Raw genomic sequence first — 24,431 nt, forward strand, 5'->3', positions numbered from 1 at the left:
CCTTACGAGACCCTCCATCACTCCACCTGCCCTTACGAGACTCTCTCTCTCTCTACCTGCCCTTATTGCCTCAGATTGTGAAGCGCAGCGCAGCAACAAGCTCTGAGACGAAGGCACAGTCACCTGTGGTGAATTCAGCAGAATAAAGCTGCAGAATGGGAACCGCTGAGTTGAGATGGCAGTAGGGTTTGGGGTTCAGTGCCTGTAAATACATGCTTGTAGTTTGAATAAAGCTTTGTTTCATGTGTTGTTGACTTGTATATGCATTTGTTTATTGTGCTGGTTACTTTTATTTGTTCTTTTACTCATTTATTCATGTTTCTTATTGTTGTCCGTATATAAAATATATATATATATATATATATATATATAACATGCATAACTATGTAATATGACAAAACAAATTACATTTTGCTTGTTATATTAAATTATATTTTTAGTATATAAAAAAGTTATATAATTAAGTATTGGTCAGCAATTAATATTATTATTTTCTTTACGTTTTGGGGTGGGCCAACAATACAATTCATTCTGAGGTAATATTAATTTTTAAGGAGTGATGCTTCAATTTTTTCGAGTATAAAATCAACAGTTTCATGATGACAAAACAGAAAATATAAACATCATTGGTTTGTGTACATCATAATATGACATTATAAAATTATATTTATACACTAGAAAAAAAACAATAACAAGGCTAAATATCTTCATAATAATTCTTCATAATACAAAAAAAAATCTTGAGGGATGAAACGAGGTAAATTCATCAAGAAAAAGAGGGAAAAAACATTTTGGGTATAAAATAAAGAAATTAACAACATATTCAAGAGATTTCACGATTTTGGGGTTTCTTAATAAATAAATATATATATATATATATATATATATATATATATATATATATATATATATATATATATATATATATATTGTTATAAGAATAACACGTGGGTCACATTAGTACGGTTTAAAATATAACAACTTAAATCAATCCTAAATGTATTCACAAAATAAACGGGCAGCTGTTTCTTCAACAATAATACCACAACAAAATGAGCAAGTTTCATCAATATCGAGATATTTGATAGATTAATTAAACGTATCGTTGTGAGAACGCGTCGTAGGTCACATGATTTACGTCAACATGGCAGATGTCCGGTTCGCATTCATACTTTGGTTATAAAGTACCTACTCTTTTCGCGCTCGTTGAGTAAGTACTTATTGAAATTAAGTACCTACTCATTGAGTATGCGGTTTGGAACGCAGCCAGCGAGCTGTCATGCGCCGACGTCACAGTTACGTCACGGCACTAGCTGGAGGGCTCTGGGCTGCACGAGCTCTGATGACGACACCGCTGTTCCACGATTCAATCACGTGCGTTTCGTGTTTACAGAGATCGCTAAGACATGTGACCAACTGGGCGGCAACGTCATCAGAACGCAATGTTTGGCCAGTTTACATGGGCTAGCATCATAGCAGGCTTGCTTTCTGACATGAAAAAAATAAATCGTACAAAATGCAGCGGGCTAAAGATAACATTGTCAGTGCTCGAAGTGGGAGAGTACTCACCGGTACGCAGTACCAGCACTTCTACATTTTACTCTTTTAAGCATACCTGCACTGTTTCTTGCGTACCGCTATGCAGCCGATGAAGTGTGACGGCCCTTATTTACACTGCACATCTGCGGCACGATACAGCTACCGGAGCTGATCCGGTTCCGGTTTGCATGTTAACCCTCAGGTGCTCTTCGGTCATTTCTGAATTTTAAAAATCACAGCTTCATCGGAATGTTACGAAACTTGGTGACTTTTATGGCATTGGGTATGTGAACACAAAAAAAAATTGAGGTCATGATCCGAGCATGCTAAGTGGTCGTAAAAAAAAATAGTCACACTTGTGCTCTTCGGTCAAAAATGACAACCCATAGGAAATGAATGGGAAATTGATACAAAAAAAAAATTCTCTGAATTTTTGTATGTACAATCTACAAATCGGCCACAATTCTAAAAAAAAAGTACACCGCAAGAAAGAGGTGACACTCTACAACATCTAGAGTGCAAAACAGACACACCCACCAACACACACACACATACAAACACACTTTTATACACATACACACCAATAAATTTTGATTACAAAAAGTATGTTTTGAATTTTTAAAAATCACAGCTTCATCGCGATGTTACGAAACTTGGTGACTTTTATGGCATTATGTATGTGAACACACAAAAAAATTGAGGTCATGATCTGAGCATGCTAAGTGGTCTTAAAAAAAATAGTCACACTTGTGGTCTTTGTTAAAAAATGACCCCATAGGAAATGAATGGGAAATTGTAAAAAAAAAAAAAAAGAAGAAAAAAATGTGAATATTTGTTTTTTGTCATTTTTTTTTATAAGAAATAGTTTTTGAGATTGTTTCAACTATATATACAAATCCACCAACAACAACAACAAAAATGTGTTCATAAACAGCTGGGGAATTCACATGCCTCTCAATAGAGAGCTGTACATGCCATCTAGTGGTTACACCATGATTCTACGCTTTTTCTCTATACTGTAACCAGATGGTGCTAATTTTCTTCAAAAAATATTTTTTTTCTGAAGGCCTAGATTCTATATTAAACTAAAAAACTGCATTAATATTTTTTTGAAGAAAATAATATATATATAGAAAATAATATATATTTTTCTATGGCAAAAATAAACCATAAATATTGCATAAATATTAATAAATTCATTTAAATTGTCTCAAAATACTAAATTAAAAATAATAAATATTATAAAACAAAAATAAATTGCATTGGTTTTACTGGAATGGAGAAAGTTTCATTTTTAGGTGTCTGGTCACTTTTGACCGGGAAGATAACAAGTGTGACTCCGAAACGAAGAGCACCTGAGGGTTAATCAGTGAGTGCATTCACACACCGCGAAGAGGAACGGCGCGTGAGCAGTGAAGTCAGGGTTCAGGCAGAGTCTATTTGTGTTGTGATGCTCATTTCAAGTGAAAGCACACTTTTGATGGAGAAAATAAGTATGATTTCACACAAAAAGTGTCCAAAATGCACAGAATTTGCATGTCTAGTGTGTTTTAACAAGAACTGGAGTAGGCTACGTCAGAAAAGGAAATTTTTTGACTCAAAAATATTTATTTAGCCATTTAAACTTCTCTTAATTATTCAGTAAAACTATATGTTTTATTAATAAATAAAACGAGCAAACTAGTCAGAATAAACCTTTCTTTTAGTTTATGTAATAGCCACAGACAGGTACATGCCCATTTCAAACCCGAGTGTAGCCTACTTTTTATTGTTTGCTGTCTTGTAAACATATCGAAGTATGACTGAATCAGAGACAATATCAGAGCTGTTTTTTTTGTTTTGTTTACCATTTACATACAATTGTTGTATACCTCCAATCTTAACAAACTTCAAGAATCAAGTTTATTACTGACCAACTTCTAAAAAGAGAATTTCTTTATAAAGAAATGCATGCACACATACTTGTTTAAATACATTTGTGTTGTTAATACATAACAATAAATTGTTGTTGTACCAGCAATATTTCCCAATTTAGTTTTTCACTGTAGAAATGTCAAATGTCATGATTTGCCAATGCAAGAGAGTCGATTTTTGCTGCCTTGTCGAAAAAAAAGCTACCGTAGCACGAATTGATCACAGAATGCCGATTAAAGTCGTTTGAAATACAATTATAATATAATTCTAAGTTATGAGTAGCTACTATATACTGTAGACTACTGTTTTTATTTTTAAAACGGTGTGAAAAGTAAAAATGATCATAAAGTATTCATCTTTGACTTGTCACCTTTCCACCTTTCCTCATAGTAACTGAAACTTTCAGTTATTCTTTTTCAGCTGGCTGACCGTATAAATATTCATATGGTAGTTAGCATTTTTTAAAGGGAAATTAAACATTATAACAGGAAAATGTACTTTTTGTAAAAAAAAAAAAAACTGTGAGTCTGCACATGCGCATAACCGGTAAGTAGCAAATCTCGATGGGTAGCATGAATTGTCAGAACACTGAATTTTTTATTTTATTTTTTGTCAGAAAAATTTTCAAATGTATGCTATTCCACACTCATCGCTCTCTGTCATTTGCATGTAGTCAGAATTCCTGTCAAGATTGCAATGCTGGAGTGTGCGTGCCAAAAACCCCGTTCACACCGCCAGCGACGTTGTAGCTGTGTGTCGCTTGTGGGCCGCGGGCGTTCGTAGTGCTGTTGCTCTAATGTTATTGGTAAACTGCACGCCTGGCCATATCTATACAAAATACCATCACAACTATATCATTTTAATTAGACTTGAAATAAATGACTTTTAAGGCTAAAAAGAAACCGTATGCTGTTGGGAGAGTGTTTATATTACCACAGCAGTATTCAGTGGATGAAATCATCTACTAGATTAACGATCGATCAATGAACAAATTAAACTCACTCATACGGTCATAAATTATAAAGACGTCATTCGAATTTGACAAATAATCAATTTCCTTGTCCCTAATAGTCAACGTAATTGATAATTACAGTTTACAACACAGCAGGTAGACGGCATCTTGTACAGTGTTTGTGCCGCGGATTCCCAAAATGCTTTGCGTTCACCACTGGTAATACGTCACGTTAGCAATCTCTATTCTCACACCTTTAGTTCCACTAAAGTTGGAGTTTTTCTCAACTTTTTAAGTTGATGATAGACAACCCTACACCAGAGTAAATCTGCTGCAAGCCATGATTTAGCCTGTGGTAATATCGGTGAGGAATCATGTCAGGGCTGGATATGGCACACGAGAGGCATCTTCCCCCGTTGCCTCAGGAGGGACAATATTGCTTGTGATGTCGATGAAGTGAAAGTTTCATTTTGCAAGAGGAGTCAGTGAAGATGAGGTTTTGTGTTTAATGTTTTCAGAAATTGTGTTTTAAAACTAATATTTCGGTGGCTCTCTCGTTTTTGCATGTATTCATAATTTCTTTGTATGTCATCGTATCCGCTCAATTTGGCATGTTTCATTGCGTTATCACAAATAAAACAATTTACTCCAAGCACAACCATGCTTATAATAATATTTGAATAAAGGGTGTCAATTTTCCTAATCCCAAAATCACTTTTTGCCTTTCTCTCACCTCCCTCTCTCTCCAGGATGTAGCAGAGGTTCACAGTTTTGAGGATTTCCTCCAGCTGAAGGTCAGAAACGCCCTTCTCTTGCATATCCTGAACAGAGTGAGGATAGATGACCTGATCTCTCAGCGTTCCCACCGACATATAAGGCCTGAAAAAAAAAAATAATAATAATAATAATAAATCCTGCCATTTAATCATTTAGTTCTTTTTGTTATGGAGGAGTTGTAATGAAACTTGAGTCCGAGTCTGTTTTTAGTGGATAAAATATCCGGATTCATTTGATGAAAAGGTAACTTTAATATTTCTCACTGTGTAATGATATTTTCAGTGTGTCTTGTCTGATCTATCCCATACGGAAGCCCTGAACCGCAACCTAAAAAAAAAAAAAAGTCAGTAAAAAAAAAAAAAAAAAAATCTGTAAAAAAAAAAAAAATCTGTAAAAAAAAAAAAAAATCTAGCATTTCGAGATTAAAGTCGAAATGTTTCGAGATTAAAGTCGAAATGTTTCGAGATTAAAGTCGGAATGTTTCGAGATTAAAGTCGAAATGTTTCGAGATTAAAGTCGAAATGTTTCGAGATTAAAGTCGAAATGTTTCGAGATTAAAGTCGAAATGTTTCGAGATTAAAGTCGAAACATTGTGCATTCATAACAGTGCGCGTCCACTGGCTCAGAGCGCACGCGCGTGTGAAGTCGAACTGCCATGGATAAACACAAAATAGTAGCTTTTTACTTTTATCTGAATTACTTATCTTACTTTATCGTTATAAAATATAATGCGCCGGAATAGACTTTAGCCTATAGGAAAACCAACACGGAAAACACTTTTCAGACTGGATGGAGAAATCTAGCTTTATGAATGAATGAATGAATGAATGAATAGGGCATTTATATAGCGCTTTCATATATGCCTACACTCAAAGTGCTTTACAATCATATCAGAGAATCTCTCCTCAACCATAAGTGGTTATTAAATCTTAGGAAATCACAGGATCCGGCCAAATGATTGGATACAGAATGATGCACTTAAAATGTATCCAGAGCGTACGTTGAAGAGGGAGACCGAACAGTTACTGTTGTGTTCTCGACCCAGATAGTGTTGACTAGACGAGCACGAAAACACCTCAGAAACACTGCCACTAGCACGTGACGTGTGTAGAATTTTGTTGAAAGCCCAGATAAAAGTAAAAAGCTACTATTTTGGGTTTATCCATGGCAGTTCGACTTCACACACACACACGCGCGCGCTCTGAGCCAGTGGACGCACACTGTTATGAATGCACAATGTTTCGACTTTAATCTCGAAACATTCCGACTTTAATCTCGAAACATTCCGACTTTAATCTCGAAACATTCCGACTTTAATCTCGAAACATTTCGACTTTAATCTCGAAACATTTCGACTTTAATCTCGAAATGCTAGATTTTTTTTTTTTTACAGATTTTTTTTTTTTTACTGACTTTTTTTTTTTTTAGGTTGCAGTTCAGGGCTTCCGTAATCCCATGTTTCACATCCTGCATTAATAATTTTCATAAAACGAAGGCAAAATGGGTGAAGTGTTTCAAAATGTACCCTACTCAAATCAATTGAGCATTAGGCACATCCTATAAAAAGGAGAACAAAGTCTTATTAAATCTTTTTTCTCATTAACAGTTCTAATATAGATGTTCAGTGAACTGCAAGCAGTCCAAATGACAAACAGCTGCAGGTTTTAAATGATGTCGGACACATCCCGTTGTGTGATCATGAACGCGACGCGACGCTGTGCTCCTGTTGGGTTTGTAATGAAGCCGACATGTAACGCAGTCACAGGAGCACCATATGTGCTGACTGCTTTTGGATTGTGCTCCTCGTTTTAATCAGCATGCTCATCAGCACTAATTAACCTGGCACGGCGTGGGAAATGGAAATAAACACATGCCCGCACACCCACGTCTCTGCCTTCTAATTGATCTTAATTCTTAAACAAAAATCCAGCAGATTTGAGTCTCAGACCTGGGCCCTGAACCTGCACAAAGAGGAATCATCAGCCTTCTACAATCACATGCCAATTTCTACACTACTGGCATTTCCATAATATTCTGTGTATGCTAGATTAGATTTAGTCTCAAATCAGAGTTCAAAAACAAAAATAATTTTAAAGGTGTTTGGATGACATATTGGTTTTAAACTGTGCTTTTTACACATGTTTTATCTAAAAATAAATCCAAGGCTGAAGCTGCTACATTGGTTGTACTGTACGTAAAGGTAATGAATTTATCCAGATGGTAACTCTCACATGACAAAGAGTATCAGCACGCAATATTCAAGTTTTGTAGTGTCTCCCGATACCGATATAACTTTTGCAATTAAAGCTTGGTAAAACGACTATGAAAAACATCTACATTTTTCTGCCTGTTGATGATACGCAACATGTCTCGCTATATTTACCAATGTGCTCCAAAAGAGCCAGTTGTCAAATTATTTTTACATTTTTTAATTTTATCCCCCTAATTCAGATTTTTTAATTACTAAATTATTAGACTTTTGAGTATTATAGAATTTTTATTTTGGTTACATCTTTGAGGAACAACAATGAAAATAGTAATAAAAAATATAGAAGGTGCATTTTTACCCCCACCAAGTGAACACAAGAAAAATAAATATTTATTTTATGTATATATGTATATATATATATATGAAGAGTTCAGATGCAAAAGCCTCTAAATGCCATTTGAAATTTTCTTCTAAAATGACCATTTTTATCAAGCTTGTATATTTAAGTTCAGTAATTTCACTTAAATGACAATTAATAGGTAATCTTCATTGCCATTTAAGTGAAATTACTGAACTTAAATATACAAGCTTGATAAAAATGATCATTTTAGAAGAAAATTTCAAATGGCACTTAGAGGCTTTTGCATCTGAACTCTTCATATATATATATATATATATATAAACAAATAATATAATACACATTAAAAATAACATAACATTGATATAGGTTTTTATAATGAAATTATAAATTATTATATTAAATTATAGACTTTTGATTATTATAAAATTTTTATTTTGGTTACATCTTTGAGGAACAACAATGAAAATAGTAATCAAAAAATATTGAAGGTGCATTTTTAAGTTTAAATTAGAGCATTAAAACATAGTAAAACAGACTATATAGTCATCAGACAAGAGAGAAGGATGGATTGCTCAACTAAATGGCTACTTGAAAAAGGCTTCAATTTACATATCCTTAGGGTGTGTTAACAAAACTTCACACTTGTAGTTCGGTTCGCTTGGTCTAGACCAAAAAAAAACTCAAACATATAGTCCTGGTCCGTTCACATTTTCATTTTCAACACCGCACCTAAAGCCATAGGGATACATTCACAAACGAATTGGTTGGCTTTTACTACGTTATTTCGAGACAGAACTTATCGAACATCCAAAACAACGCTGTGTGCTGGGCTTAATGCGGTCGTTGTATGTGCGTAGTCTACATTTGATGGTATTCTGACCAGCTAAGAACTCATGAAAAGCTTATAAAATGTGTAAAAAGGCCGTCATGAATCGCTCTGTCACACTACCAAATGAGGAGACGCCGTTCTGATGCCTGTACTGAACTGTGATGGGCAACATCACGACTATGACAAGAAAAAACTGGTAAGTTTGAGCATTCTGTCCTTTTTAGGGTTGTATATTGTGACACCATGCCCCATTTTGTTTATTTTACTTGTCTTTGGTCCATATTATGTTCATATTTCATTCGAGTTAATTTGGAAGCGGATCGAGACCCATCTTTTCAGCATTCTCGGCCCGTTTGTTTGATGCACACCAGGGTTTGGATGGTAGTGTTCACACTTATGTAAATGAATCCCACTAACAGAGCAATCGCACGAGGGTTTGTTTTAATCGAACCAAACATGCCAAGTGTGAACACACCCTTACATGAAAAACTAGTCCTACCTACTACATAGTCAAAAGCATATGCTGTAGCTTCCCATCACGAGTGAAGTACATATTTTAATGCACTCTTTTTAGGTCACCGCGTGTAATCTGTGTGTAGTACCTTTGAGGTATGTAAAACATGTGCTCGGGTGACGGCTTATAGAGCACTCCACTGTAGACGGGCCAGAGGCCACTCAGGATCCTGAACAGAGAGCTTTTTCCACAACCGTTGGGCCCCGTGATCAGCAGATGCATGCCTTCTTCAACCTGGAGAGAAAGACCCAACATCCCCCAACATGTTAAAAAAGACACACAACCATACATGCAGCAGACCCCAGAACACCCCCACAGAGAGAGAGAGAGAGAGAGAGGGATACACAGGGGGACAAACCACGGGAAACAGCTAAATGTGTTTACAAATTCAGCAAAGCCACAGGGTTAAAAGGAGCAACTGTGATGGGAAACGCTTGATGGTTTTCAAAGGCTCTCTCTAAAACACAACGTACCAAGAAAAACAGATTGCTCCCTCTCTGCACCCTGTCATTATGTTAAAGCCCTCCATTCACCAGACACATAAATATACCAGCGCGGCATCCAGCTAGGGCGTCAATTACTATTAAAAGACCTTCAACACAACACCAAACCAATGTGAATCATCTGGGTTCAAAACATCTGGAAGCGGTGTTAATGATATTTCCAAATATAGAGACGAGCTGTGCGAGTGACTTCAGCCTGTTTCCATGGCTGTCGGGCAGCGAAGCGCAGATTTAACCGGATTTAATCTTAAGTTCATCCAAAAATGTAACAACCTTAAAGCAACGTCACATTATATCTGGCCTCCGTGAGAGGTTTCATCTATCACATCATTGTCTACTGTGTTTCCTCATCTTGGCTTGCAGTGGGCGGTCTGCTTTTGGCTGAGAAAGCATTGTGGGTAACATGAATTGTGTCATGAGCGCACCGCATGACTGCGACATCATGGCCATGAGAGGGTATTAGCACCATGCCGCCCCTGCAAATCGAGGCGCTGTCGTGGAAACCCTAAGAGCACACCAACGCACGACCGGAATATAATCAGCACATTGTCCAGGGCGGACCAGAGGGGGGTCACACTGGGGTACCCATGACCCATTTTTTTAGAATTTGGTAGGAAACATGAATTAATCATAAGGGAGCAGATACTCATTCTATAGTCAAAAAATAGGTTTTAAAGAATTCTGGTGCAAGACTGAACTGCATCTATGACTGATTCCCACTGAAATAGTCAATTAAACAATGATTGCCATACGCTAATAATTCAGTGTGCGTTGCGTACTGATGGGGTCAGAAATTTCATGTAAAATTTCCCCCGGATTCAGGCGAATACACACATACATTTTTTCATACCCTCATTCTAATATTGATAAATCCAGAAATTATTATTATTCTATAGAAATTATAAAGAATTGTAATAAAAAATTGAATAAAAGTGTAAAAATATATTTATCATTAATATTTGCAAAAATAATCCTTCATTTTGGAATGATGTACTAAAAGACGTTGTTTTGTATGCGTGTTGCTGAACTGCCATGCAATGCATCTAAAATTACTTTAAACAGCTTTTTATAATTCTTGTATAATTATCATACATGGATTTTAATGCATTTCTTCATATTAATGGAGCATGGATTTTTTTTTCCCATCTACAAAATTGCAAAAAGAATCTAAAAGGTGCTATAAAAATGGTAATAAAATGTGACCAGTTAAATCACCTTGTATACATTTCCCTTAAATATTAACCAAAAAGCTTGATCTTAAAAAAACACTGACACGTCCATGTTGTCAGTCAGCTATCCTCATATCAGCTCTGCAGGTGTTATCTAAAACATGTGCATAATAAACAGCGGTGCTGAGAACATATCTAATGAAAATCTGCAAGACCGGGACATATTTTGCTGAACTTATCTTGCAAGCTTTAAAGTTTACGGCTTTAAGTCCTGTCAATATGTTTTGAGCTGTACAGAATAACTGTCTATATCTGTCAGAGCACAGGCGGCGAAAACTAATTCAAGATAAGCTAATGCAAGCAAAACTGACAGTAAGAGCGAATGACCAGAATACATACAAATTCTCTATGGGGGTCTCATTATAATCTCCACCTAAACCCACTATAAACTGTCAAAGGTCAGACACTGATTAGCAATGCTGTATTATCAGTGAAGTACTCACAGGACTGCGCCAGAGAAATGAAAACAGATAACAGCCTCATTGACATATTCACACTTCACATGCACATAAATCATGCATGTTGCATCAGACCATGGGCTCATTTACTCTGCATGAGCACGAGATATTGCAGCATAGAGTAAGAAATAATTGAATATACAGTCTCCTTAGCTGGAAAATGGAGAACGGTTTTAAGTGGTTGTAACAAGTATGCAATCCCTACTACCCGCATGCTACTTTTGCACTGGTAAAATTAGATTATGTATTAAAATGACTAAAGGAGGTTATAAGATTGGAATTTACCTTGATGTTCAGGCTGGAAACCACCACATCCCCTGTAGGAGTTATTATTGGCAGGTTTTCACATTTAATACCCTGTTCCACATCAATCACCTGACCTAAACAAACACACACAAATAAGATTTAATGTAACGACTATGTTCATGGAATATAAACAACGTACTGTTCAGTACATACTTAATATAGACTACAGTTGAAAAGTTTGGGGACGGTAATATTTTTTTTTACGTTTTTGGAAAAAAACAAATCTCTTATGTACGGAAGAGGATTAGGGCCAGGCAATAATAACAAATAAAAAAACATCTCGAGATTAAAGTCATTATAATGCGACATTAAACTCATTAAATTTTGAGAAAAAAGGCAAAATACAATCTTGAGAATAAAGTCATTAAATATCTAGAATAAAGTTGTTGTGTTTCAAGAAAAAAAATCGTTAAATTTCTAGAAAAAAAGTCGAAATACAATCTTGAGAATAAACGTATTAACTATCGAGAATAAAGTTGTTGTGTTTCAAGAAAAAAGTCGTTAAATTTAGAGAAAAAGTCGAAATCCAATCTTGAGAATAAACGTATTAACTATCGAGAATAAAGTCGTTGTGTTTCAAGAAAAAAAGTCGTTAAATTTCAAGAAAAAAAAAGTCGAAATACAATCTTGAGAATAAAGTCGTTGTGTTTCAAGAAAAAAATCATTAAATTCCTAGAAAAAAAGTCGAAATACAATCTTGAGAATAAACTCATTAAATATCGAGAATAAAGTCGTTGTGTTTCAAGAAAAGAATCGTTCAATTTCTAGAAAAAAATTCCAAATACAATCTTGAGAATACTCATTAAATAGTGAGAATAAAGTCGCTGTGTTTCGAGAAAAAAACTCGTAAAATTTTGAGAAAAAAAAAATCAAAATACAATCTTGAGAATAAACTTATTATATATTGAAAATAAAGTCGTGTTTCATGAAAAAAATCGTTAAATTTCTAGAAAAAAAGTCGAAATACAATCTTGAGAATAAACTCATTAAATAATATTTAATGAGTTTATTCTCAAGATTGTATTTCGACTTTTTTTCTAGAAATTTAACGATTTTTTTCTTGAAACACGACTTTATTCTCGATATTTAATAAATATCGAGAATAAAGTCGTGTTTCAAGAAAAAAATCGTTAAATTTCTAGAAAAAAAGTCCAAATATACTCTTGAGAATAAACTCATTAAATATTGAAAATAAAGTCGCTGTGTTTCGACAAAAATTTATTACATTTCGAGAGAAAAAAAATCAAAATACAACCTTGAGGATAAACTCATTAAATTTCGAGAATAAAGTCGTTGTGTTTTATATTTAAAATCCTACAGATACCAAACTTTTCAACGGTCATGTACACCAATAAATGATGCAATTGTAACTGTGTAAACTGTAGTATTCTGTACTGTTATGACATGAATCCAATTTTCATTGAAAATCATGGTTTACATAGCTGCCAGTTCATTTTCCAAACCATAAATGGGGTCAAGTCGAGCGCATTGCATTGTAGGATATAATATTCTGTATAAGATACATTTTGAAGTAAGATCATCTGCGAATTCCATGCATATAGGAAACTAATGTGCAAATTATACAAACTGCATAATACTTTTTAGATGGTATGCTCTTCCGAAAATTCTTTAATGTTACATAATACACAACTTAAAGAGAAGCAACTAAACCTCTTATCTGCAGCGGTCCCTCCACTCTCGTGCCATGTGTCACCATCTGAGCTGCTCCTGTCTCTTCTGGCTTCACCTCTGTGGCCGAACGACGGTACACCCCGGCACGCACTTCCTCAAACACCTCGAACATCTCATACACACGAGCGGTATATCCAGCCAGTTCTGTGACCTGTGATGGGATGAGGGAGCATTTTTTAGCAACTTTCACACATGAAACCCTATATAGGCAACGCCTTTGACTGGAGAAAGACTGGAATAGTCTAATTTGTGTTGTCGACATGTGAAGGAGATTCAGTTTTCAGGGGCTGCGGAAGCAAATCCACTTTGACAGAATACATTTTCTTGTAAATCTGTTTAGTTGTTGTTCATATAAAAGTGCATTTTTATAGTTTCTGCTTAGCTTGTTCTTTTGCAAACAAAAATGTTTCACTGTTATCTAGATGTAAAAGTGCCTACTGGAAGGTTGGTGTGTGAAATCTCATCTCACCTCTTTGTAGGAGACCATGATCCTCTCCACAGCATCAGCTGCAGCGTTTAAAAGGTTTCGGGCCGTTGTGAAAGCCTGTGTGCGCTCACTCACCAAGTCCTCCTCCTTCATCACCAGGGCTGCCTGTTTCACATCCTCTGAATCTGAATGGATGCCACAAGAACACGAGCATGAGAAAAATATCAAATACAAGAGGAGCAAACATGTAGGGACCTTGTTTTGAGGTTCTGTGGAGTAGACATTAACACATAGACTAGAAGTCTTCTTAACACAGCAGTTTGGGGTCAGTAAAAAACTTTGAAAGGAAGGTTTTTGATGAAAACATTACAGGATTTTTCTCCATATAATGGACTTCAATGGGAACCAAACGGTTCAAGGTCCAAATGAGAGTTTCAGTGCAGCTTCAGAGGGCTTTAAACGACACCAGAGGATGAATAAGGGTCTTATCTAGCGAAACGATCGATCAGCCATTTCAAAAATAAATAAAAAAGTTTAAGTTTTATAAGCTCAAATGTTCGCCTTGCTCTGTTCTGTGATGATAGCTTTCCTGTTCGAACTATAACATCAAAATTAACTAATCTTTTTTTGAGAAATTTGGTTCATTCAACGAACGAAATGACTCGGAAAAAAGATTCGTTCAATTTGATGAACGAGTTCGAACGGGAGAGTCACGAACGTGCGTCGCAGAACAGAGCAAGGCGAGCATTTGTGCTTATAAAACTTTTTTATTTTATTTTTTAAATGACTGATCATTTCGCTAGTTAAGACCCTTATTCATCGCCTGGTGTCGTTTAAAGCCCTTTGAAGCTGCGCTGAAACTCTCATTTAGACCTTGAACTGTTTGGTTCCCATTGAAGTCCATTATATGGAGAAAAATCCTGGAATGTTTTCATGAAAAGCCTTAATTTCTTTTCAACTGAAGAAAGAAAGACATGGACATCTTGGCTGACAAGGGGGTGAGTAAATTATCAGCAAAAGATTTTTTTAAAGTGAACTAATCCTTTAAATTGCCCAAAGTTTTTCAATTTCAGATTTTTAATGTCTATTTATCAAAGAATCCTTAAAAAAGATGTATCATGGTTTCTGCAAATATATTCAGCAGCACAACTGTTTTCAACATTGATAATAATCAGAAATAAGTCTGATCAAATAAATGCAACTTTTGTGAGCATAAAATATTTATTTTAGAAACTAACCGTACCAAACCAAACTTTTGAAAGCACACTTCAGGGACAAAAAAAAACAACAACAACAAAACAAAATTATACTAAATTGTCCCCTTTAAGAAAACCAAATCAACACACGCTCAAAGATGTTCAAGGAAGTTTTGTATTGAAACAAAAGGCCAAAAAAGTCTGGAGCCACAGACACAGAGAGGCGAACAGACTACAGATACTCATCATAATTGAATCCATACCATATTTCGAGTATCCGGTGGCAGTGATGATGGGCACAGCGACCATGACCAGGCCTGATGCGCTCCAGAGATACTTCATCAGGAACTGTTCCAGCATGACATACCACAGCCTCTTGAACAGGATCAGGTTAATCTGCTCGGACAGCGCCGTGTAGCTCCGCTGCAGCTGAAACATCTCGATCTGCGCAGGGCAGACACGCAGGCACGCACACACACACGCAGACATGCATACACGCAGATACACAGGCAACAAGATAACATTAAGCTGGTTTCCAAGTGTCCAATCAGGCTTTCTGATTCATGATAATGTCATTTCACAATTTGTAACTCTTAGTAGGAATAAGCAACGTGTATTTTTAAGCGTAAAAGCAGAGCACTTTAAAACCATCATGAAGGTTAAGTGAAGGTAAATGATGATGATTATCTGTAGTCCCCGTCCTGTGAGAGTGAGAGTCTGGGGTCAAAGTGGAGCATACAGACTTTTGCCCTAATTCCAGGGCGTTCTTTCTATTCAGGCCACGTGACCTCTCTCTATGAACACTTTCTCTGGCCATATGACGATGAAGTTCAGGAACATTTCCAATTGCAGGCATGGGGCACTGTTTGTTTAGCCTGGGACTTTTGCTTTGTCATTGAGACAGGTACAAAATGACCTCAAATAGGTCACTCATAAATGAAAATGCTGTCATCATTTAATACTCACCTTCATTTCTCAAACCTTAAAGCCTTTTTCTTTCATGGAATAAAAAAAAGTCTATTATGTACGGTTGCAAAAATAAAAACATACAGACTTTATCGTGCTCACGAGAAAATGTTCAATTTTAAATGTAATTTTATTTTCCTGTGATGCAAAGCTGAATTTTCAGCATCATTACTTCAGTCTTCAGTCACATGATCCTTCAGAAATCATTCTAATATAGTGATTTGCTGCTCAAGAACCATTTATTATAATTATCAATGTTGAAAACAGTTAGGCGTAGCTTTATATTTTTATATTTTTGTGGAACCCTTACCCAAGATACTTTTTTTAGGATTTTTTGATGAATATAGTTCATTTGAAATAGACATTTTGGAACATTATAAATGGCTTTACTGACACTTGTATTAAATTTTTAGTGTACTAAAGTCAAAAGAAGTGATTAAAATTGTAAGACACTTTTAAAAATAAATGCTGTTCTACAAAACTAAAAGTGCTCTACGAAACATCCTGGTATACAAGCCAATTGTATTTATATAAAATATTATATATCATTATATAGTACATTATTAAAGGAGTAGTTCACTTTTAAAAAAACATTTGCTGATAATTTACCCCCATGTCATTCTTTCTTCTGTCGAAAAGAAATTAAGGTTTTTGATGAAAACATTCCAGGATTTTTCTCCATATAATGGACTTCAATGGGAACCAAACGGTTCAAGGGCCAAAAGACAGTTTCACTGCAAACTGCAACTGTTCAAAGGGCTTTAAACGACACCAGACGATGAATAAGGGTCTTATCAAGCGAAACGATCACTCATTAAAAAAAATAAATAAAAAAGTTTAAATTTTATAAGCACAAATGCTTGCCTCGCTCTGTTCTATGATGCGCGTTCGTGACTCTCCTGTTCGAACTTGTTCATCAAAATGAACGAATCTTTTTTCGTGTAATTTGGTTCATTCAACGAATAAAATGAACAAATTGACTCGGGAAAAGATTCATTCATTTTGATGAATTTCAAATCTTTTTAAGCTAAGAGATCGCTCTGTGTGAGGAGCAGAAAGTTATTCACTGAACAACTTCACTTTTTGGTTCTTTCTGGAGCTCGATTGCTTCATGCTATGAAAAAGAAAAGTGTGAACATGCTCCATCTCCATATGCATTCCTCAGAAGAAAGAAAGTCATTCAGATTTGGAAACGCATGAGGGTGAGCAAATGATGACAGAAAACCAACCTAAGAGAATGTTTTCTTACCTTATGTCCTCCATAGAAGGCAATCTCCTCTGAATTGGCGATGATGCGAGAATGCATGTATCTAAGGTCGCCTTTCCTCCTGGCTTCCTCGGCCACAAGTTTACCAAAGCGTGGGGAGAACATTCTCAGGACCTTGGCAGTAAGTGCCACCACGATGCCAGCTATGACGGAAGGCCAAGTGGTGTTGGCACCTTTCGACTCACCTATTTTAATAAGCGTGTAAAAGGTCAACACTACGTCGAGGATTGGTTTGGTCAGGTTAGAGTACAGATGAGCCACAGAGGCAGCAAACATCACCACATCTTCAGTCAAGGACTGATCGGGGTTTGCCAACCTGCCGTCCATGTTGCTGACACGGTAGTACGTCTGATCGTTGAAATAGAGCATGTAGGCATGGGTGACCAGCCGGGTGCGGAAGGCGAGGGTGAGCTGACCCTCCAGGTAACGGATGGCACTGTTCACAAACGTGGCCGGAATGGCGATGAGCAGCCACTTGGTTAACTCCACCACAAAAGCCCTGGGGTCTTTCTTCACAATGGTTTTCACTATTTGCCCATCCAAATTGGCTACATAGATGGAGAGAAAGGTGCGTGAAATGAGGGCTAGAGAGTGGAAACCGAGCAGTCCAAGTTCTTTGCAGAAAAGCCGAGGAAAGAGGATTTTCAAGAGACGAATCAACCTCTCGAAGAATTCACGGTTCACGCCCGGGGAGGTTTTCTTTTTCCTTGAGGCTTCCACTTTTTGAGATTCTCCATTGGAGGTCACCAGGTCGGCACCCTTAACCTGTTTACTAGTTCTTCCTTTGAGCCTGCCATACACGTAAGGGGAAAGTTTCTTCGCCCCATACAGCGCAACAAGAACGAGAATGGTCTTTTTCACAAGGGGGTTTTTCAGCTGGGAGGGAAGCTTTGAGTACACAGACATTTTGCTTGTAGCTTATCAATACTGAGATCATTCAAAGTGAAGGTTATTGAGGCAGGGTTGCTAAAATACACAGCTATATGGATATCTATTCATGTAAACTAGCCTAATATAAATGTGATTTCAGCAAATCGACAGCATCAGTTCTAGTTGCGGAGACAGAAATTAAATTAAACGGAAAAAGTGGAAACTTGTGCGTAATTCTATTCTTCTTTCTTTTTTTATCGACAATGTTTATTATCATACAACATAAAGCATAATTAAGAACCTGCAATCTTTAACTTACTCCTATTTGAGTGAGAAGATAAACTCAAATATTTATCATTCTAACGAACGATCGGAGTTATGCCATACAATTGAGAGTCAATAAACTCTATAGACTATTCTTACTTTATGTCAATAATTGTCTTATTTTAATCTATATTTGTTTAAGCTAAGGAGTTTTTAGAAGAAACACAGGCTAAGTTACTTAACTTAACGTTACTCACTGAGGAGCTTCTTTGGGAAATGTTTACAGGATAAAAAAAATAAAGTTAAACGTAAATATTTTGCGAGTAAGAATGGGAATATACTTAAAATGGTAAATTATCAGGCAAACAACATGTCCTGACTTCAGAGGTAGTTCAAATGACAGCTAGCAAGACAAGCTAATAAACTCAGTGTAGTTACTAAAAGCAACAGCGGTGCGACACAAAAACACAACACAGTAAGTCGATTATAAACACTATTTACACGTTTACATATCCGCTATATTGAATCAAACAGCATGTAAATGCCAAATAAGTGTCGTTTAAGTTGCGTTGCTAGCGCTGCTGGCTAATATTCACTTTACTTTAACTTCCTCCGTCCAACTTTCCGTCTGTTTTGATCATCCACGTAAAGGTCATTTTCACTGCAGATCTGAAACAAGACAGGCCATAATCGTGGTGAGCACATACGGTCCCTGTCATTTAACTCATCCAACGGTCCGAATGCAGAATCGAAGCCACCGGTGTGTGTTTGAGGGCAGGCATAAATCCATCAACCCCACCGGGACTTAGGATCAGTCGAATCTCAGTGAAATGCGCCGATAGGTGGAGTAAACGCAGGAATTACTCACGCCACACTACACAAAAGTCACACACAACTGTTGCTTTCATAATCATTGGCGTCCGTTTCATAATCACTGTTAGTTTTACTGCTGCAAGATACAGTAGGCCTATGTTTATTTTATTGTAGTATCTATCTATCTATCTATCTATCTATCTATCTATCTATCTATCTATCTATCTATCTATCTATCTATCTATCTATCTATCTATCTATCTATCTATCTATCTATCTATCTATCTGTCTGTCTGTCTGTCTGTCTGTCTGTCTGTCTGTCTGTCTGTCAAACAAAACTTCAACTGTAATCAAAATACCACAATCACCGTCTTTAAAATTAAATTGTGATATTATTACATCATTAATTAATATTATAATGTGGTAATAGTCTACTTAGTCATGTGGTTTAGTTGTTGATAAGAATTAAAACTTAATTTCTTCCATTAATTAGTTAGGCCTAACAATCAGTTAGTATGCAGGCTGTTTAAAAAACACAGATTACTGCATCTGACCAAAAAACACTTTATTAAAAACAAACTTTGTACATTCTTGTTTTTTTAATTAGATTTTTTTTTTAATAGAGATAGAAAATGTTGAAAACCAAGGGGAAAAGAGCAAATTATATACAGTCTGGAGAAGTTTCTTCCTAAAGTGATAAAACACGTGATCAGGAAAATAGCGATTAAAGAGGATTTTTAAAATCGGAGCAGGGAAAATACAATCTCCAATAGTATCCAAAACATGGAGGGAACATCTTTATAAAGTGTTAGCATTTGGTACCATGATGAAGCAAAACAGATATAATAAAGTCCATTGGTTTTATTTGCCTTCAGTGTTATCAGTTTATCAAGTCTTTAATCAAAAAATAAAAGGCTGTTATCCTTCATATTCTTCATCCTTTAAATCATTAGGTTCTATGTTATCAACAGAATTTCTTTCAAAACGATAAAAACATTTGACATAGGTGACCTTAAATGTTCTCAGCAAGGTTACAAGCATCATAAACATTCGGCAATCTTCTCACTGGTCACTTGTGTTTTTAGTGAAAGAAATGATACGTTTCTATTAGTGACACATCCATGCATCAGTGGTGTTGATTTGAAATGGACAGACCACAATCAAAGCAGCTTTCAGTGTTCCTGAGACAGCATTTGGTGTCAAGAGAAAGTTTCCATTGCTTCAACTCTCAGCTTTATATTCAAGGTGAAGGCATCTGATCTGACATGAAGAAGCTTTTCAAGATCTAGCCTATGCTGTCAATGATTATACAATGAACCAAAACTAAAAAAAATCAGGGAACGATAGACGAGTCTTAGAGGGAATAAAGAAGAACAGCTACCCGCATGCATTGATACATCTAGGTTTTTTTTTTTTCCGGAAGGTCAGCACTAACACTATAAGAACATAGCAGACTACATCTATTTGAATGGATTAGCCAGCAATCCAAGTGAGTTTAAAATTTTATTTTTCACAGTGTAAAAAACGAATGCGCTTTATCTAATCAAAAAAATTGTGGCAACAGATTACAAGCAATATTATTAATTAAATTTAACAAATTAGAATTGAGTAATAATTAATCAAATTAATTCCTTAAAAGTTAACCATTTAAAATGAGTACAACTTACAACAACAACAAATAAACAAAAAAAAACTTACATTTAAGTCACCATTATAGTGATCGGTGTTCGTTTTAGGATTGTTTTAAAATGACGGTTTTCTCCTTCAGTGATTCTGCTTGTTAACATCAGGTGTCTTCAATGTTGGCAATAAAATATAAATAGTTCTTAATTAATCTTATTCAGATATTTTTGTTAAATTTTTGGGTGTAAACTTTACTCATTTTAAATGGTTAACTTTTAAGGAATTAATTTGATTCATTATTACTCAATTCTAATTTGTTACATTTAATTAATAATATTGCTTGTAATCTGTTGCCACAGTTTTATTGATTAGATAAAGTGTATTCATTTTTACAGCGAATCTGGCGGTGTAGGAGCTGATTTCTTTTTTGAAACTGGCTATGAGAAATACACATTTGTTACATGGAGCTTAAAGTCTTCTCCGCCGCATTTGCTAGGCACAATGGTCCAAGGTTGGCATCCTGGCATTAATGCCACATTCTGAGTATCCCAATTCATCAATTAAATTCTAAAAGGAGGGTGCTGGAAAATTCTTGCCCATTTCTTGGCTCAAATTCGGAGTCCTGATTTGGTTAATTAATCCTTTTCATTTCATGCAATCAAATTACTGAGAGATACAGTAAATATTGACATCTGCAGTCAAACCGATAGGAAAAACAATGGACAATTGTAATTAAGGCGCTGTACACAAGAAGCTGGTGATTCTTGCGACGAGCACTGCACCTGGCAGGACGCTTTGCATGCATCTGCAGATACAGAACCCCTGAAAACAGATCACGGGGCTCCTCCTAGTGGTCGTTGTTAGAAAACACCTGATAGACACCGGAGAGTCTCATGGAAACGGTCATATTTCACCCCAATATCAATATATATTTAAAAATAACCTTTTCGGTAACACTTGACATGACATGACACATTTCAAATACATGAAGGAAGTTTCATGCATGTTGATGACAACTGTTATTAAGTGTCATTCGCTCAATTATGACATTTTTAATGCATATATGACATTGTTTGAGATGTCTTGGTAATGACAACTTGCAGTCTTATGCACACCCCTTCAAGTAAAGTGTTACCATATTGGCTCTAAATTTTTCAGACCCATGTTTTTTTTGTTTTTTTTTTTGCGTGTGACATTTTCATGAACATTAAGCACGTTTCCCTCCCACATTCTCATTACTAATGCATCCGGATGTTTCGCTTTTATTCTCAATGATCACTCCCATTAAATTTTCATTACTGTAATTAAAATTCATCCTGTCCAGAAAGGATCATTTTTTAAATCAGCATTAAATCCAGCGCAATAAAATACTATAATGATCCTTAAATCCATGATTATGTTCTTCTATTACAATAATGAGAATTGGTTTTGTGCTTTCTTGTCAAAGAAAATAATGTCATAATGTCAAAAAACATAATTTTCCTTGTGATTTTGGAGTGAAATGTGTTGTTGACAGTTTTGATGAGATTCGATCTTTCATTCTTGCTTCATTTCTGAAGAAATGCAATTTTTTAATACTTCAAATGTTCATTTTACCTTATTCTTCCTGCAAATTTGATGTGATTGTATATAGTAATACTGGTAATTACAGCCTGAGGACATATAAACCATCATAAATACATATGATACAGATAAAGATGTTGTTTGAGCCGCACAGCGACCTTTGTGCCATTCTTAAAGGCAAAGTTCACCCAAAAATGAAAATGTACTCATACTCAAGCTGTTCTAAACCCGTATGAGTATTTATGAAGTATGCATGTATGAAGATATTTGGAAAGATTTTGGTTAACAAACAGTTTTTGGTCCCCATTGACTATTGTTTCATACTATGGAAGTCAATGGGGAATAGCAATTATTTGGTTACCAACATTCTTCTTTTGTGTTAAAGGGATAGTTCACTTTGAAATTAATTTTGGTATGTTTTAAGATGTAGGTGTCTTTGTTTCCACAGTAGTTTCAATTTTTATATTTTTAGGTCAAACTGTTCTTGTCTGTGTCATATAATGAAGGTCTATGGTCACCACCTCAAAGAGCATGCACAGAGAAGTCCAAATTAAACATGATTTAATGATAAGCTAAAACATACCAAAAATGAATTTCAAAGAGAACTGTCCCTTTAAACTCATAAACTCATACAGGTTTGGAACAACTTGAGAGAGAGTAAATGATCATTTTCATTTTTGGGTGAACTATCCCATTATCATCCTGAATGAGCACAACATGTATACTCTTATACATTAGTAATAAACATACTAACAGAATTATAAATTTCACGAAATACAGAGTCACTGACTCTTTAACAGTCCATCAAAGTTTAAGATTTGGTTTGTTTTTTCTCCTGCACATTTTAAAATTGCTACTAAAAAGGTATTAATTTAGTCTAAAACACAGTCTTCTTGATTGTAATTAATTTGCATAGAAATATTTTCATAAAAACATTAAGATCCTGATTTGTTTTCAAAGGGCCTCAAATGTCCAGCACTACTTCTGGAAGGTCTCACCAGCGACCAGTACTGGATTCTCATGAACAACACAAACTTGTTTTATACTGGCACATCTAAACCAAAGCTGGAAATAGTGTGATAGAATTAAGTCACATTGTTGTTTACGAACAGAAATATGGTGATATTTTGTCTTTTTTCTCTCTCTGACTATCCGTTTGCTGATTAAAAGGGACATTTACTAAACTATGTAAGTCTACAGGAACACAGAAATGATGTGAAACGAGAAGACAGCTTGATCTCATGCTGAAGACGGTCTTTAGTACAAGCGTCAGTGGTAGCTTACCATATGTATGTATTACAAGGATGATAGGCTGATTTCTGTCAGAATTATTTCATTCTAACTGCTGAAAGGAAGCAAAAAGTCTCTTTAAAAGTCCACTATGGCATTCTCTCAGTCTGGTAAGCTGGTGTTTGCTGTAGTCTCTTTGTGTTTGCATGAGTGTGTGTGGGTGAGACACGTCAGACTAGCGTGCCTGGCGTGGGTCTGTCATTACTTGTCTCTTTAAGTGTCGTCTCCTGCATTTTAGATGAAAGTGTATCTTGGTACAATGAAAGCTCCATCGACCTATAGGGAAGAAGAGAGAAGAGGCGACAAATCAATGAGGTATGATGAACATCTAAGAAAAGGAAATATTTCAAATATAAATTGGGGTCATTAAATATTGTCTTTTTGGGTTTATTCAGCAAGGATGCATTCAATTGATCAAAAATGCTCTTCTTTTGAACTTTCTTGCACAGGAATTAAATTAAATTTAAAAATATATTCAAATATTTAAAACATTTTGAATCTAAATTTAAAATTTAAATTTATGGGGAATTTAAAATTATAGGGGTGGTGATGGCGCAGTGGATAAGACACATGCCTTTGGTGTGAGAGACCCGGGTTCGAATCCACTGCGAGACACCAATGTGTCCCTGAGCAAGACACTTAACCTCTAGTTGCTCCAGAGGCGTGAGACCTCTGACATATATAGCAATTATAGGTCGCTTTGGATAAAAGTGTCAGCTAAATGAATAATAAAAAAAAATTAAAAAATTTTTAGTGTAATAATATTTTACCATTTGTCATATTTCTTACCTTGATGAGCATAAACAATTTTACCAACCCTAAACCTTTGAATGGTATCATAATAAATATGAAAATCTGAGTGTTAATTA

General features: G+C 35.6%; 2 protein-coding genes across 5 annotated transcripts in view; both read right to left on the reverse strand.

The window, feature by feature from the left end:
* Window positions 1–19,150, reverse strand: part of abcd1 (ATP binding cassette subfamily D member 1) — a 56,440-nt gene extending 37,290 nt beyond the window's left edge. Inside the window, exons 1-8 of one of the 2 annotated variants that reach the window (XM_039665757.2) lie at window positions 17,122–19,150; window positions 15,170–15,350; window positions 13,753–13,895; window positions 13,263–13,434; window positions 11,571–11,665; window positions 9,184–9,329; window positions 5,139–5,284; window positions 66–202 (exon numbers count right to left, since the gene is read on the reverse strand). In XM_039665757.2, the coding sequence (XP_039521691.1) occupies window positions 135–202; window positions 5,139–5,284; window positions 9,184–9,329; window positions 11,571–11,665; window positions 13,263–13,434; window positions 13,753–13,895; window positions 15,170–15,350; window positions 17,122–18,045 (1,875 nt within the window). In that variant the 5' untranslated portion in view covers window positions 18,046–19,150 and the 3' untranslated portion in view covers window positions 66–134. Of the gene's footprint in view, window positions 1–65; window positions 203–5,138; window positions 5,285–9,183; window positions 9,330–11,570; window positions 11,666–13,262; window positions 13,435–13,752; window positions 13,896–15,169; window positions 15,351–17,121 lie in introns of those variants that run through there. The other variant, XM_039665752.2, reaches the window with a different exon arrangement.
* Window positions 19,151–19,634: 484 nt separating this feature from the next.
* ccdc120a (coiled-coil domain containing 120a) overlaps window positions 19,635–24,431 on the reverse strand; it is a 64,125-nt gene continuing 59,328 nt past the window's right edge. For all 3 annotated transcript variants that reach the window (XR_016146551.1, XM_039665797.2, XM_039665786.2), the window contains exon 11: window positions 19,635–23,838. Coding sequence is in view for 2 of the 3 variants with exons in the window: in XM_039665797.2 (XP_039521731.2) it covers window positions 23,733–23,838 (106 nt within the window). In the remaining variant the exon portion in view is untranslated. The remainder of the gene's footprint in view (window positions 23,839–24,431) is intronic.

The sequence above is a fragment of the Pimephales promelas genome, chromosome 14, assembly GCF_988280905.1.
Source record: "Pimephales promelas chromosome 14, fPimPro1.hap1.1, whole genome shotgun sequence".
In the NCBI taxonomy this organism is placed as follows: Eukaryota; Metazoa; Chordata; class Actinopteri; order Cypriniformes; family Leuciscidae; genus Pimephales; species Pimephales promelas.